The sequence below is a fragment of the Crocodylus porosus genome, unplaced genomic scaffold (genome assembly GCF_001723895.1).
Source record: "Crocodylus porosus isolate Cpor-Errol unplaced genomic scaffold, CroPor_comp1, whole genome shotgun sequence".
Lineage (NCBI taxonomy): Eukaryota > Metazoa > Chordata > Crocodylia > Crocodylidae > Crocodylus > Crocodylus porosus.
Window position 1 is genome coordinate 36,691,650 of NW_017728951.1, and position 17,107 is coordinate 36,708,756.

At 44.4% G+C, this 17,107-nt stretch overlaps 1 protein-coding gene across 4 annotated transcripts in view; it reads left to right on the plus strand.

Moving 5' to 3' along the window:
* Positions 1-17,107, plus strand: part of MARCH8 (membrane associated ring-CH-type finger 8) — a 158,928-nt gene that overhangs the window by 86,830 nt on the left and 54,991 nt on the right. The window contains exon 1 of one of the 4 annotated variants that reach the window (XM_019555996.1): positions 17,018-17,022. The exons of the other annotated variants lie outside the window; for them this stretch is intronic. Coding sequence (XP_019411541.1) covers positions 17,020-17,022 — 3 coding nt within the window. The 5' untranslated portion in view covers positions 17,018-17,019. Of the gene's footprint in view, positions 1-17,017; positions 17,023-17,107 lie in introns of those variants that run through there. 4 annotated transcript variants of the gene reach the window in all.

Below are 17,107 nucleotides of genomic sequence, written 5' to 3' on the forward strand. Positions count from 1 at the left end.
AGAGAGAGAGAGAGAGAGTGAAGAGCTATTTTTTATGTAGCAAGAGCCGCAGCCAACCCAAAATCTGGAGGGGTGAGTAGACTTTTTTGATCTGTTCTGCGAAATGGTATGAATAGGTAGAGAGGAGGTTGGTGCTGCATGAGTTGGAGGGAGCGAGCAGACAAAGGACTTGTCTGAAGATGAGACTGATGGTGGTTCCTGGTTCACTTGTTCTCTTGTCTGCCACATCTTGTTTTGTATTACTCTTGGCTTTAAGCAGTGGCACTTATTTAAATTCACTTTAATTTAAATTAGAGTGACCATATTTCATAAGTATCAAAACAGGACACTCCACTCCTCCAGCTGCTTTCCAGTATGCTCACCTGTCTGAGTTCTGCTCTTAGCTGATCATGCTGGAGAGCATGCAGGGAGGGGAGAGGCTGTCTGCACACATGGCTGAAAACAAGACAAAGGTGTTCATTTGACCAAACTGACAGGACATCTGGTACAGGTGAGAACGGGACATATGGTCACCCTATATAAAGGTGGCATCGGTATACCACTTTCTACTACGGCAGTCTTGGGAGCAGCTGCTAGCCTTGTAATTCCCCCTAAGCCTCTAGTCCTGCACTAAAATATGTATTTCCTAAAACTTAATCCTCTTACTCCTTTAGTGTCATGTTTATACAGATGAAAAAATGGGCAGAGAGGTTTCTGTACACAATGAAGACTGAATATTTTACCGCCTTTCTCAACCCCCTAATCTCCAAACAGAGAGAAAAATGAGGTAGTGTCTAAGGCAAGACCATAGGTAGCATATGTGTAGAGACAGTATAACAAGCAGTTTCCCCCCGCTGCCTGTCCCATCCCTGTCCCTCCACTTCTCTCTCCCCATTACGCCTACCCTGCCCCCCACCCGCCACCACCTCAGACTGCCCTGATTTCCCCTTCTGTTCCTTGCTCCATGCTGCTTCTGTCACCCACAGCCTCAAGTCCCCGTTCCCCTTCCTCCTGTCTTCCCCACTCACTCCCTGCCCCTTTCCTTTGCTCCAGGCCAGGAGGCTCCATCCCTGCTGCAGCATGTGGCATGGAGCATGGGTCCAGTCTGGCCCCTATAGCAACAGCTTGAAGCCAGCACTTCAGCCTAGTCCTGTAGCAGCAGCACTGACTCCCCACCATGGCTGTTATGGGACCCCAACTGGAATATCATTGCTAGATCCGCGCTGCTGCTGTGCAGGTTGGGCTGGACCCATTCTCCATGCCCCAGGCTGCAGCATGGACGGAGCCTGCCAGCATGGAGCAAAGGCAGGGAGTGCGGCAGAGGGGGAGAGAGGGAGAAGTAGTGTGGGGTCGAGGGGGTAGGACTGGGGGTTGCAGGGGAGGAGTAGCAGGCCATACAGAGGCAGCAAGGAGGCAAGCAACACAGCCCCAACCACCAGAGCTGCAGCAGCTGCCTGCCCCTTTCCCTCACCTTATGTTCAGTTGTAAGGCTTGGGGCTCTCTTCCCCATGTTAAATGGGAGAAAAAACCTTGTCTTCTAATCGAGTAAATATGGTATGTATCTCTAATGTATTTTATTGCACATGTGTTTTTAAGACCAGTTTTCTGATCAAATTCCAGTTTGGGGATTTGCAGCTGGAAAAAAAAAACCTAACATAAGAAACCTGAATTGTATCCCACTAGCTCTGACAGCTTCTCTGTGAAATCCACCTTTCTACAAAGGGCCTGCCCAAGCACTGTGCATGACAGGAATCCCACTTTTAGCTGAAAACACCCTGCTTCCTCCCTCTGGGTGAAATTCAGCAGTGATCAATACTACCTACGCATTTTAGGCAAATAGTGTACTTAAAACAGAAATGGCATGTGACCTTGGACAGATCAACTGATCTCCCCATGTTTCCTTTGCTGCTAAGTAATGATAATGGGATTTTGCCTGCTTCAGAGGGCTGATGCAAAGCTCAAACAGTTGTTTTTGGAAATTTTTTAGTGCAAGAAGCTGTGCAACTGTGCAATGCTTGCACAAAACCTTTTGTAGCTTAGATGACAAAGTTGTTTGCTCCTTGTTTTAACCTGCTACATCATGCTTTTTTGAGTGCTAAATTATATCACTCCAGAAGAGCAGAAGAGTGCTTTGGAATCTTTCAGGAGAAGTGTTCACTTTTCACAAAAGTTTTGATCCTTTTACTACAGCCTTATTTTCTGTGGCAGATTGTAGAGTACAAGTCATCTACCTATTTGCCTGGGTTGTTACAAGTTTGAGAGACTTCTCTTCTATCATCCTCTTTTCAACTTCCTGTACTGACTAGGCAATATCTCCAAAGTTACTAGCATTAGATGTTGCTAATAAGCTTTAAAGATAGGAAAAGTGGTAGTGGTTTATAAATAGGGACCTACCAAATTTTGCAATTGAAATGCTGGCAAAACCCACAGAAAAAGAAAATGCTGTCTTCTCAGAGGGAGCCAGCAGTCCTCAGTGTGTTGCAGCAATGTGGCAGGGTGGGAAAGGAAGGGCTGCTCTCTCAAAGGGCTGTAGGCAAGATGACTGCTGCTGCTGGGCTGCCTATCATGTGGCCCTTCCCGTCTTCAGCAATCAGCAGTGAGGGGTGGGATTGCATGACGGACACCTGGAACCCAATCGGCAGTGAGGCGTGGGACCACTGGGGCTCCTTAGCCAATAAGGAAAGGGAGTACCATACTCTGCCAGGAAAATGGTTTCTCCCATGGATTAGGTAGGTCCCTATTTATATGAGAGTTTTCTCAGTCTTGTTTGTAACTGAAACACAAAGGATCCTTAAAAACACTTTGGGTAATCTTCAAAGCAGTTGTGAGAAATTTGGTCAGCTACTTTTTGGTTCAAATGTCTGAGCATTAGCAGGTGCATGACAAACAGGTCCAGGGAGGTGGTACTTTCCCTTTATATGGCATTGGTGAGGCCTCAGCTGGAGTACTGCATCCAGTTCTGGGTGCCACACTTCAAGAGGGATGTGGATAACCTCGAGAGGGTTCAGAGGAGGGCTACTCATATGGTTAGGGGCCTGCAAGTAAGGACCCTATGAGTAGAGTCTCAGGGACCTGGACCTCTTCAGCCTCTGCAAGAGAAAGCTGAGAGGTAATCTTGTGGTCACCTACAAATTCATCGGTGGAGTGGGGGGCAGGGGCAGCAAGGGACAGGAGATGCTCTGTTCACCAGGGCACCCCTTGGAATAACTAGGAACAATGGCCACAAACTCACGGAGAGAAGATTTAGGTTAGACATCAGGAAGAACTTCTTTACAGTAAGGGTTGCCAAAATCTGGAATAGGCTTCCAAGGGGGATAGTGCTCTCCCCTACCTTGGGGGTCTTTAAGACAAGGCTTGACATGCACCTCGTTGGGGTTGTCTGACCCCGGAGCTTTTTGCTGCCCAGGGCAGGGGGTCAGATTCAGTGATCTGCTAGAGTTCCTTCCGACCCAAATATCTATGAATCTATGAATTTTTATCTTTTTTTTTAATATTCTCTTAAACCAAGTGTTTAAGGGGGACAAATTAGATTAATTATAATTACATTTCAGAGTTATTCAAAATAGACATGTCTTTACCAAAACATTAGGTTTAAATGCTTCCCAGTTTTTGTGATATTAAAATTCAGATATTAGTTATGTGAATAGTTTATTGTATTTTCAGGATAAGCTGAAAATCTTATTTCAGCCCTTACACATTTTCTTTGTGAGCACGTCTTCATGGGGTTGGAAGGGATCTTATAGTGTAATGCTCTGTAGAACTGCAGGATGTGCTATTCCTAAACCACCCTAGATGCATGCTTTTCCAGTCTTCTCTTGAAAACTTCCAAGGAAGGAGATTTTATGACTTCCCTCAGCAGTCAGTTCTATTGTCCTGATAGTTTTTATAGTTAGAAAGTTTTTTCTAAGATTTAATGTCAGTCTGCTTTGGTGCACTTTAAACCCACTCCCTCATGTCATGTCTTCTATGGCAAAAGAAACCAGTTATTTTTCCCTCTTCTTTGTGCCCATCTTTCAAACACTTAAACTGCTATCATGCACCCCTCTATTTTTCTGTTTGCCAGACTTAAGATACCTAGTCTCAGCCTTTCCTTGCATAGCTAGCATTTCAACCCCCTTTTCATTTTTGTTATTTGCCTCTGGATCCTCTTCAGTTTCTTTATATCTTTCTTAAAATGTGATGCCAAGAGTAAGACGTAATACTATAGCAGAGGCCTAACCAGTGCTGAATAGAATGATACTATGACTTCCTGGGTCTCTTGCATACAATACTTCTGTTATTTCAGGCTACACACTTCTTCATTTTATATTTTTTGCTTCTCAGGAACAGGCTCATGCCTATACTGTTTTTCCAGGGTGGAACCCCACAATTCACCCTACTTTCTGAGCATGCACTCGGATCACAAGAGCCCTATTCAGCAATAATGCATCCTCTGCAGTTCCAGTGGGTATTTAAACCCAGCTGTAGACTTTTCTTTGGGCACCTGTGACCAGTATGAAAAAAAGCATTGGCCTAGAACTGCTTCTTCAAAAAAAGTATTTAATTATCCACAGGAATAACAGGAAAAAAAGGTTAATATACACTTTATATTGTATAAAATTCAGTATTTTTGTAATTTTAGATAGGTCACATTCATCCTTTTGTGATGGTCTTTATTCAAGCACCAAATCATAACTTTTATAAACTAGTGCATTTATCTGGATTTGGACTAAAATGTTTTGATATGTGTCAATATCTTTCCAAGTGTATGATCATCAGCAGGTCGTCTTTTCTAATATAGATCAGTTCTTGCAGCTCCGTTTGCATCCTAAGCTATTGTTTCTTCAGCATGTTCTTCCACACTGGCTACATCTACACACCTGTTTTACTAATTGCTTGTGGAGTAAAGCATCACCGCCCACATGAGTGATAATATATATGAGCCACAATAAACTAGTATAGTATAGTTTAAATAGAATAAACCGTAAGATAGTACTGTCATTATCTTACAGCAGAGTAATTAACTGCAGTTAAACACACATATAGATGCTGATCATGGGTGTAAATTGCGCCCAGTCAGCACAGCCAGCAAGGAGCTAGACTTCTGCCTGCAGGCCAACCACATGACTCTGCACTTTCAGCACCTCATGTCCCAACCAGCCACTCCACCACGGAGTTGAGGACACAGCAGGGCAGAAGTGGCCCTGGTGTAAACATGTAGACGCTGCACATAGGAATAGTTTACTCTGGCTTAAACTGCTCCAGAGTTTATTGCTTCAAATTAATTGCACATGTACATGCATCCTCTGAGAACTACAACTCATCACCATCAAATTAGTCTTCCCTTTTTGCCTTCCCAGAGCAGTTATCTAGTTGAATCAGCTAACCAGACTTGCAGTGGCTGCCCCCCAACAAATACTTCTTTTTCATCAGTTGAAATCTTCCAAGAGGCTTCTCATGAGAGAGTGCCTTTTTTTCCCCTGATCTTAAAACATCAAGGAGAACTTTGGTCTCCATATCTATTTTTGCTGATGACCAGATTGGCAATTTTGCCTCTCTGAGTCTTGATATATATAATTCACACACGTAAGGTATTATATATATTATTGCCCGTCAAGAGTGACTGATTTCAGGGAGTGTTTATGTAGCCTGCCCTCGCCCCCCTGCTCATTCATCAGGTCCAGCTATGTAAAGACTCCCTCCACAGCCACCGCTGCCTTTGGCGCAGGGGCCCCCTTCCCCCTCCTGCCTCCGGCTGTTGGCAGGGCAGGGTGGCAGGGGGGCACTGCCACTGTGACCCCCCCCCCCACTTCCCTCCCTCCCTCCCTTCCTTCCCTGCTGCCTAGCCCCTCGCCACTTACCTCCCCCCTCCCTGCCGGCTGTTATGGGGGGCATTGGGGATAGGCTGAGAGGGGGCACCACCACTGTGACACCCTCCCTTTGCCCTCAGGCAGGGAGGCTTGGGAAAGCCACGCTGCTCCGGCAGCTGGGGTGTGTTTGCCTCTGGCACAGAGTTCCTCGGCAGCCGCTCAAACTTGGGCCTGCACAGCCCAGACTCATGCAGCCAGTCACGGCCCATCCTCTCGGCGGCATATGCGCAGTTAGCTAAAAGCATTACGAACTGACAGATATACAGATAGACAGACAGACTAAGCCCTTTGTTATATTAGAACACTATATATTATATACACACTAGAGTGTGTGTGTTCAAGAAAGTAATACTTTTTCTTTCTGTAACTTTCCTTTAGCACTTAAAACAGGCTAACATTATCAATTGCACTGCTTGTTTTCTGGTAGTGTCTGGAACCCCATTTGGGGATCATGGATACATTGTTGTGAGACATGTGGTAAAGACATGCAACAAAAAGATGCTCTTGTCCCAGCGGGCTTCTGGCCTAAGAATTAGACTTTGCAATTGACTCCATGCTGTCAAATTACAATGCTTATACTGAGTTTACTATGGCTCTCATCAAGTTATTTGTAAGAATGAGATCTAGGTAATGCCATTTGGGATTCCTGAAGTATTAATTTGGTTATTTGTAAATTTAGATGATAAAAGTAACTTTGGTCTTTTGTTGTTCATGAGTTGTCTGTGACCAGTTTTTGGAAACTTGTTTGAGCTGTAGAAAATACAGATCATTTAAGAAGTTCAGAAAGATGTCAGGAGTTTACCTTTCATAAGCAAAGAAGTAAACGACCTACACAATTTGTCTTTGTTCTTTTAAATCAAGTTACTTTTACAGTAAAGAGCCTTTGTAAAGTCTTAAAATAATGAATTAATAAACTTGTGAAATGTATTCCTAAGTTACCTCAAATCAAAATTAGTTTAATTCAGTGGTTCTCAACCTTTTTGGTTTTGAGGCACCCCTCCATATCGTTTGTGAATTGAGTGGCACCTGATTTTAAAAATTAATTTATAGGTTACAGCAGGAGTGGGCAAAATATGACCTACAGGCCAGTTTCAGCCCACCAAATGATTCTACCCATTCTGTGGCTGCTCCTCAGAAGGAGAATCTATGCAACCTGTGCCTCTTGGCCCCCTTGTCCTGGTACCCCCTTCCCTGCCCTGAGCATGCAGCTGGGCCATTGCTGCACTGTGCTCCCACCTACCACTTTGGGCTATATTAGGGCAGTTGGAGTGGCTAGTGCAGCTCCTGCTGACCCGGCCATATGCTTGGGACTTGGGGTGGGGGAGGGGATACAGGGAGAGCTGCAGGGATTTTGTGGGGGGTAGCACTCAAGAGCTCACCTAAACTTGCTAAGTTGCCCTCCAGAAGGGCATACATGGGCACTTCCCTGGGGGTAAATAGCAGCAGCACATAGTGGTGTCAGGGAGTGCCTGTGCACACACTCTGGCACATGGAACGTTGCCCCGGGTGGGGTAAGGGAGACTGGGACCAGCACCTGGGCTGGCCCCAGCAGCCTTACCGGGGTCCTGGGGGCCTCCTGAGGCTCCAGCAGTGGCGATCTGGGCACATGGACTCTGCCCAGCAGCTGGAGTGTGGCTCTGGCTGGCCAGGTTCTGGTTTCAGGCAGCGCACGCTGCTGCCACGTGTTCCACCCTGCTTCTTTTGTCATGTATTTTTTTGACACCTGGATACAAATTAGCAGTGCAGTGGATGCCTGCATGTACAGTGTGTGTGGCTTGTGGCATCACAGACGAGTCTGCGGCGCCACCATCTGCACGTTTGCACTCATTTGGATGCGTCCTAAGAGACTGTCACAGCAGGGACAGTCCTGTGCTGCCCCTGCCTGGCCACAGAAGCTGGGCAGTGCAGTGTTGCACCAAGTAGTGCATGTGGGAGGTGGAGGAGGGAAGGGGGTGAGTGGGGCAAACAGAATGGTGCTGTCCCATTTCTCACCACAGGAGCCCTTGCCAGGGCAGGCACAGCTCTGCTTCCCATTTGTATGGATCTGGGGGGAGGGGAGCAAACAGGGCACTAGGATCAGGGACCAGGGAGTTTGGCCAGGTGGATGCTGCTACCTGGAACTGACACCATTTAATTGGCAGCAGTAGCCTGGGTAGGCAAGACATAACTCCCCTTCACTCCCTTCGTCTTCCCTTAGTTTATAGCAGCGGTGGGCCGGATACGGTCCACCAGGCCATTCCATCTAGCCTGCAGGGCCCCTAAAAATTTTAGAAAATTTAATATTTATCTGCCCTGGGCTGCCTGTCATGTGGCCTGCAATGGCTTGCCAAAACTCAGTAAGTGACCCTCTGCCCAAAATAATTGTCTGCCCCGGTCTACAGTGATTGGCCTCTTCCCTCCCCACCCCCCTTTCCCTGCTTAGTAAGCTCACTATCCCTCTTCTGCTAGAATTTCATGATTATTAAAGCTGGCTGTGGCATGCAAATAGCATGTCTCATGTTCATTTATGATCAGAAACATTTCTAAAATTATTTAAACATTTCTAAAACCATTTTATTTAATCTATGCAATCAGATTTTTGCACAGTCCAAGACTAGCTCTTTCAGAATAAGAAAACATATATTAGTTTATTGGAATACAGTATTTAGGGTTGTTAGATTTAAAATGGGAATGTAAAACTGGGTTGGGTGGAGAGGTGTGGGTAGGTGGGTTGTATGGCCAGACTTCATAGTACACTGTACTTCTCTGCTCCTAAACATATTGGCATGCCATCTCTCCACTGCACTGGGCAGCAGAATACTTCTTGCAGTGTCCTGAACTCTGTTCTTTGTTTCAAGCCCTTATCATTCTGTTTTATGTCATGTGTTCTGCTCCTCTTCCCCAGCAGTAGTTTAAAGTTAACTTCCAGTTATTGCCTTTCCACTGTGTCTCCAAGGTAACTTTTCATGTGCTGACAGTTCTTGATAGTTTATTCCAACCAATCCACGCATGGCTATGTGAACAACACCCATTTTTTGTTCTCCTGTCCCAGAAAAGAAATTTAACCCTTTCAGTACTAGTAGGTGGCATTTTTGGCCCCTAAAGCTAATACAGAATTTTCTCATGTTCTCCACATGTGGTTCAGAATTAATGTCATTATAAAGAATATTATTTCTAGGGTCCATATGTATGTGCTCATTTATTTTTTGCATGCTTGTAGGCAGAAACTTGCATAAAAAGAATATTTTGAAATTTCAATATCAAGCACTCAAAAGTTAAGAAATGCCAGTTTTATCTTTGCCCATGCAACCTTAGTTCTGCTCCGTTTTGCATCTCTATTGTGCACTGAGTGAGGAAAGGCTTTTGTGGAAAAAAGTATGGAACTATGTAATTTAAATGGTGTAGCATAATATGTAAGGGAATTAAATATTTGCTTGGTAACACAGAATTTGGAATTCGGAAACTTCTGAGTGCTTGATTCTCCCCCCCCCCCCCAATTTAAGTAACAATATTCCTTCTAATGTAGGTTGTAATTATTTTCTATGTTTTTATTTTAAAAGAATAGGGTTAAACAAATTCCCTTACATGCAGTTGGAAACCTGAACCTTCAGCACCAACTTTGACTTCTAGAGTTAGAGGTCTAGCTCTGCTCCACAGTAGCAAGAGAAGATCGCTGTCCCTGGTGAAGGGAAGTTATGTACTGTGTCCAGATGGTGTTTGGGCAGAGTCTAGCTCAGCTCACCTCTCCCTTCCCCTGCACAAACCTTGCTAAAGCTGCTTCAGCAGCACCAGGGCATATGTTAGCGGTGACTGGTAATGCTGTTTTGGCATCAGCATGAGCCTAGCATATTTTTGGTGATTATGTTAACGCACTGCTTTCGTGAGCAGAGCAAGTGACTCAGAGGAAATGGATAGTTCTGAAAGTTTTGTATCTAAGCAAAACCCAAGTGCAAATTCACAGGATGAAGGAAAGGTACCATATTTACTTGAATATAAGATGATTCCCCAATAATTAAATTTTATGCATGGAAAATTTATAAATTTGTTATAATATTCCAGGTACAGAATCTAATTACTGGAGGTTTGCCTTGAATTTGTCCCCATCCCACTGCTACAGCAGAATTACAGACTGGTGCGGGGAGGAAAGGTCAGGTAGCTCCCTTGGCCTCTGCCCCCCATAATTTCTTCCCACTGCAGACCCTTCTCCAAATGAATACTGTCAGACCCTGTACTCCCTGAGGACATGCAAGGGGGAGGGGCAAATTTGAAAACACTAATTTTGAAATAAATATGCTGATAGTAATTTACATATAGTACCCATAGACTTAGTTCATCCAGAATTGATGCATTGTGTCTTTTTTGAAAACTGCTGCAAGTTTTAGCACAGGTACTCCATGATCACACTTTTGAACGGCACTTTGGCACCTACTTTATATATAGTACAAACTATGCATGCTATTAGTCCAAAGCAAAAAGACTCATGATTTAACATGTAACTCATTGGGCTGGGCCCACCAGACTCAATAGTACTTCAAGCCATGCTGACCCAACAGCTCAGCACTGCTCAGTATGTGTGTGCACTCCAACTAACCACCACAAAGGATCCATGTTCTAATTAGCCCCCCATTCATGACTGGAACTGGATGTTCTTGTCGTGAGTCCTGGGATCCTCCATAAATGTATATACAGATGAGACACAGGGCAACTTAGTCCTCATGGAGAGTAGGGCTGTACTAATCGGATGCAACAGGCTGAAAGAGGGGGTGACAGAGGGATTTTGAGTTAACTGTTTGGTGTTCCATTTCACAGTGTTTGTCAGAAATTTAAGCCTGTTGAAGAAACAGGAATAATTTGAAATGGGAAAGAAAGGTGCAGCTCAGCTGTGGAAGCAAAGAGGAAGTTTAAATGTATTCAGCGTAGTGGCTCACCATGACTTTTTAAAAAGAGTTGTTACTGAGGGGGACTGCACTCAATAGGCGACCCAACATATCTTAATTCAGGTGGGCTACATTAATATATTCTTCTGGTAGGTTCTTATCAGTATGTTTTTTCAATATGGGCCATGAGCTTTATAGCAATGCTCAGTGTTGGCTGCATTTCCTTAATTAGTAGTTTCCTTCCTTCCATTTCTGAGCCCATGGTACTTTTAGCAGCAGTTTAATTATACATATATAATTAGAGAAAAGAGAGAGACAATATACTTAGTGAGGTTTCCTTATATGCAAATATAAGATTGAGGGCCTTTTCCCCCCATGCTGAGTGGGGTGAGGGATGAACTTTTCTTGTAGTCAAGTAAATACGATACTTTTTTAGCTCCAGACTTTCCTCTTAGCACATATATTAAAGGGTTCCTGAAAATAAAGGAGATGCTAGCAACTCCCAAGAACCTCATAGTGGAAACTGCTAGGTTACTTAAGTAGACTGCTATCAGTTCTCTAATAATATTAGTAGTTTTTTAAATTTTGTAAATACACAACCTCCAAAAATTTCTAAAGTCGATGACTGCAGATGTTACAGCAATTAATACAGAAAAGATCTAGACTGAATTATAAGAATTTGGTTCTGTGCTTTCTCATTTTTCTTGTCAATTTAAAACCAGTGACAACAGTATATCATATGAACTAATCCAGAATGTGTGGCTCTTGAAAAAGAGACTGATATAATTATATTTGACCAAAAACTGCTTTAATTAGAAGCTGTAGAGCATCACAGACAGATTTACTGTGAATATGCAATTTATTTATAACCAGTCCTCTCCAGGAAAAACTTTGGAAAAAATGCTGTATCAGTGTATGTACAAGAATGAAATACAGTTCCGTAGAGGTCAGCAAATACTCTGCCAGCTGTAGTTTGCTTTACAGGTGCACGAACTAGACTGAAGAAGCCAACTAAGTTAACGGCTTAATTTTACTAGTTGAATATTAGTATTTGCAAACTTATTTGTGTATCTCAAATAGAAACCTCAGAAATACACTGAGTAGTATATACAGTAACTGAAGCACAGAAACTTAGGGTAATGAGATGAATAGGGACATGTAAAAACAGTAATCAAATTGCTGGGATGGCTTTTTGTTTGTTTGTTTGTTTTTAAGCGCAAAGTGTAATAATTCCTGAGCCTGTAATGATAACTAAATATTTCTCTTCATCTCATTAAGCAGTGAATGACACTTAGCTCATTCAAATGTGTTGACATCTTTTATCTGTCCCAAAATATCCCAATGACTGGAGTATAATTTCTGCCCCAGCTGTGCTGGAAGATCACCCTTGTGTTAGCACACGCTTCCCAGCTGATTGCTTAACAGAGTTTTCCCTGTATATCTAATGTGTGTTGATGCTGGAATCAAACTTGTAGATTACATTAGTTAATGGATGCAGTGGTGGTTGTAGATGCACTCAGCGCTTCCCTTTGTGAATTGCACCAATGATTCAACTCTGAGAGCATCACTCTGTTGCTTGCTTTAATATGCTGGTTCACTAGGTGTATCTCAGCTTTAAGGTGCGTTCAACTCTGGCATCCGAGTCACCTTGTATTATTGTTCTTACACAACTGTCCACATCTGTTTGTGTTTTTCTTTAAAATTTTCCCTTCGTACAAGTCTAGCTGGCTTTTATTTACAGTTGTATGCTCTTCCTTCTATTCTCTGTTTTCTTTTTAGATGGTATTTTCAAAAGCACTAAAGCCCAAGTCCACAAAGGCCTCTTCATCTCCTATTTAGGCATATAAATATTTTTGTGGATCTGGGCCTTGCTCTTTGTCTAACCTTGCTTCTGTTGCCAATGATTATAAAACTCATGTTGATTGCAATGGGGGCAGTTAGGCCAAGGTTGATAGCTTAGATCCTATCCAGAAAGTTTTCATAAGAGCTGGCACTTGCTGATTATTACTTTAATAATCAAATTGAGGTCCCCTGTGCTGAGATGCTTCATGCAGTTAGAGGTGCACATACAACCCCGTCCCCCCAACCTCTTCTATGTTTACAGATCAACGTATCTCATATATAGCTTTTCTTATTTATTTCCTTTCTAAATTAAAGTCTGTCACTAGAGTGTCATTCCACATGGACACTGGTATTGTTCATCAATCATATAGCTTGTGTCTGAGCCCCCTCCATTTCAGCAATGTCTCTCTTAAGGGCAGAAGGTAGATAATCTGAATATCCCAAGTGCTTCCCTTTGCAAGACTGGAGTGGGTAAATACTGTTGTGACAATTACAGGGAAAAATGAGACACAAAAAAGACAGTGAGCACATGATATATATTCAAGGCAATAATAAGCCTTTTCTAACCGGCTAATAAGTGTTCTTTTTATAGAGATGGACCTGGATGTTACTAACTAAATTAGCACAAGGCAAGGTACAGATGCATAGAATAACCAAATAAGGTGCATCTCTGCCCTGTCTTCTGTCTGACTTCAGACTAACACAGCTAACTACACTCCAGACTGATACTGCAGTTGCTCTGCTACTGTATTTGGGTGCTGATATGTTAGTGATATTTGGGAGAAAAAAAATCAGAGATTGCTAGAACTTGTACTCTTGTTTTTATTGTCCTGTAACTGTGTTATAAAAATGGCATACAAGGTGGCTGGTGGTGGGGTACTCTGTTTATCCTCACTGTTGAGTGGTACGGTGCACCACTTCTCAGGTTTTCTTACGAACCACATGCAAAAAGTCTTCAGAGAGTAGCTGTGTCTAAGCTTGAGGGTACTCAGCATCTGCAGCTCTTGCTGAAGATATCAAGAATGATAGGTGCTCAGTATATCCTGAGGATGCTATTCTTACCCCAGCTATAAGCTTCATATCTAAATCCCTATAGGCTGTGGAAAGGTCAGGACTCTTACCAGCTGCCCTGTTGATTACCTCCAAAAGCCCTAAGTGGTCATTGTTCTGTCTGCCTATCCCAGTGAAATTGGAGAGAGAGACACACAGACACATCTCAACATTAGCTAGCACGCCACATGCCGGTAGCTGGTGGTCTGTGCTGTGGCAGAGAAGAGAAAGGGATCTCTGCTTAACCAGCAAAGAGGGGGTGGGGGGCAGGCACACAGGGAAGCCAGGCAGACCCTGGCTTCCTGTGGAGCAGAGTGCCCCACCCAGCCCAGCCCAGCCCAGCGAGCATGCAGGGATGCTGGGGGACTCTGATTTAACTTAACAGTTTGAGCCACATCAGTTGAGTCTGATACTACATTCAACTAGGTTTATCTCAAACCAATTTCAGCCATTTTCAGACTGGTTTATATGTACGGAACATCTGTTCTGTTACAGGTTTAAACCAGTTTCACCTCAACTGGTTTATGTGTAATGCCTGTCCCTAGCCTTGCCGTGCTGTGCTGCAGTTGCTAGTCTGTTAAGTGGATTTCTGCTGCTGCCTCAGAGCCGCTTAAAGGAGCATGTGTGATACAATTCAAGGCACCCAAAACATACCTCTTTTGTGTCTAAAATTCTAATCCATTATATTAGAGGTGGGGTGGAGACAGGCCTATTGTAGCATGAATCTTTACTAATGTTGTGGCAGGGGCTGTTGGACAAACGACTTTATTCTTGTCTATTGGGGGGTTTTGTTTGTTGTTAGGGAATGGGACATAAATACAGACTTCTCTAGAGTTTAGCAATAAGATATTTAACATCTTCAAAGAATGTGGTGGTGTCACTCACATTTTATGTAAAAGGGTACTAATAGTGCCTTGTCCAAAGCCAGAGATGGAGCCATGTACCTGTACCCTGACTCCATTTGTTATAATATATGTGCTGCAGTATGTTAGCACCTTAATGTTTGGGCTCTGGGGATAGACTTACCTGCTGCTTCCTTATGCCATGCTCAGTGAGATCAACAGCCTGTCCCAGGGTGCAAAAAGTGACTCCTTATTTTACCTTTCTATTAGCAAGGACAGAAGTGAGCATCTAAGATGATAACATCTATTTTAATCTAAAATTTGTAGATCTTTTTTTAAAGCGACACATGACCTAGCTGTACTTTCTATAGAGCACAAGCCATTTGCTATCAGCAGGCCCTACATTACCAGTCACTGTACCACAATGCTGATTACCCTAGTGCTCCTTTCTCTAGTCATTGAGGAGTATAGCAGCATGTGAACAGTAGTTCCTCTTTCAGTACCATCTTGGAGCTCTCGTGAAAAGTATTGTTAGCAGAAGGAAGGCAGGACACTAACCTCAGGATGAACTCCTAGCAGAGCCCCAGCATACGATTTGGCTTCAGAAGATTCAGTGCTGATTCAGAGAGATTTGGTGATTTGGATTGGCCGGGGAGAGGCAGGCACAGCTGGGTGGATGCAGATTTCCCTGTGGCTTGTCCAGCTGTGCCTGCCTCTCCCTGGGTGGGGAGAGCCATAGAACAAGCCCCCATGGCTGCCCTGCATGGCCCCAGCTTAATCCTGTCACTAAAAAAAAAAAAAAAAAAAAAATTTTAAAAGACCTGCACTCACCAGCTGCAGCAACAATGACTGGGGCCTCTGGGCAGAGCCCCCCTGCACAGTGGGGGGCAGTGGGGATCAGCCTCTCTTCCTGGCACCCGTGTGGCAGCTGTTGCATTGTGTGGGTACAGCATGGCAGAGCAGGGTGCTGCATGCTGTCTGGGTGCTGGGGTTGAGTACTGCTGGGCTCTGGCTCATGCATGGAGGCGCCCCAGCTCCCAGACAGCACGCAGAGGCCTGCCAAGCCACACTGCACCTGTGACATGGGGCAGCTGCTGTGCGGGTGCCAAGCAGGGGGATGGGCAATCTCTGCTGCCCCCCACTGCCCCATGCTGCATGTGGGGGAGAGGGGAAGGGCTCTGCCATGAGTGCCCAGAGGCTCCAATTGCCACTGCTGCAGCTGCTGAGTGTGGAGCTTTAAAAAAAAAAAAAAAGCCCCACACTCACCAGCTGCAGCAGCAGTGACTGGGGCCTCTGGGTGCTCATGGCAGAGCCCCCCATGCATTGTGGGGTAGTGGGGATCGCACCCCCTTCCCCCTCCACCTAGCACCCGCCTGGCAGATGCACCATGATGCAGGTGCAGCATGGCTTGGCAGGGTGCTGTGTGTTGTCTGGGAGCTGGGACTGAGTAGTTCCAGGCTCCATCTGACAGGTGGAGCCATCCCAGCTCCCAGACAGTGCGTGGGACCATGTCCAGCCCCACTGTACCCACACTATGGGGCAGATGCCGCATGAGTGCCAAGCAAGGCGGAGGGCAATCCCTGTGCTATGTGGCAGCACGAGTACCCAGAGAGCACTTTCAAGAGCTGTTGAACTGAGATTCTAATGTTGGAGACAATACCATCAAAGCCATTCTATAGCACCCCATTAAGAACTACCTTTCAGGTCCACCTACTTATCAGGAGGCCTTGAAAGCCATCAAGAACAGCAATGAAGTATGTGGTCCTGATGAAATACCAGCTGAAATTTGTAAGCAAGATGGGGGGTGGGAGGAACCTTTCACCATCTAAGCATCATTGAAACATGAACACTGGGAATCTGTTCATGTTTCAGCATCACTGAAACATGAACAGATTCCCAGTGACTTGAGAGATTCCAGAATTGTTACTATATTCAAGAAAGGAGTTGGATCAGATTGCAGTTGTTGTGGTATTGCACTCCTGTCTATAGCTTGGAAGATGCTCATCAGTGTTGTCCTCATAGACTCCCTTTCTTCACTAAAGCAATTCTACCTGAGTTAAAATGTGGTTTTACACCACTCAGAGGTACAATAGAGATGTGGTCTTTGTTGTCAGACAGCTGCAGGAGAAATGCTTCAAGCAATACCATGATCTTTTATGCGGCCTTTGCCCTGATTATGACTTTTTGATTTGACAGAGAGGCCTGTTGGAAAATCCTGATGATATTTGGATGTCTGGCAAAATTTGTTACAGAACTGTTTATCAGACTTCTTCAGGACAACACAACAGCAACCATCCGAAGTAATGGCTCACTATTAGAACTGGAGTCAAGCCAGGCTGTGCAATTGCCCCAGCACTCTTTCCCATTTACATTGCAGCTTTTTGGCCTCTTATTGCTGACAGACTAAGCTTCCATCTGGAGTCAGCATCTAGTCTCTCCTGGCCAGAAATCTCTTTTAACTTTAACCAGTTACATTCTAAATCCAAGAAAACTAGTACCTCCATTACTAATTTTTAGGGACCTATGAAATTCACGATTTTACAGTTTTTGTGGAAACAGGTTTTCTGTGGAAAAGCATGGGAACCATGAAAAAGCAGGAAAATGGTAGGGAGGGGAGAGGGAAAGGGAGCTGCAAACAGAAGCAGGAAGCCCTGGCATCCTGAAGCATGGAGGGAAGAGAGGTGGGGGG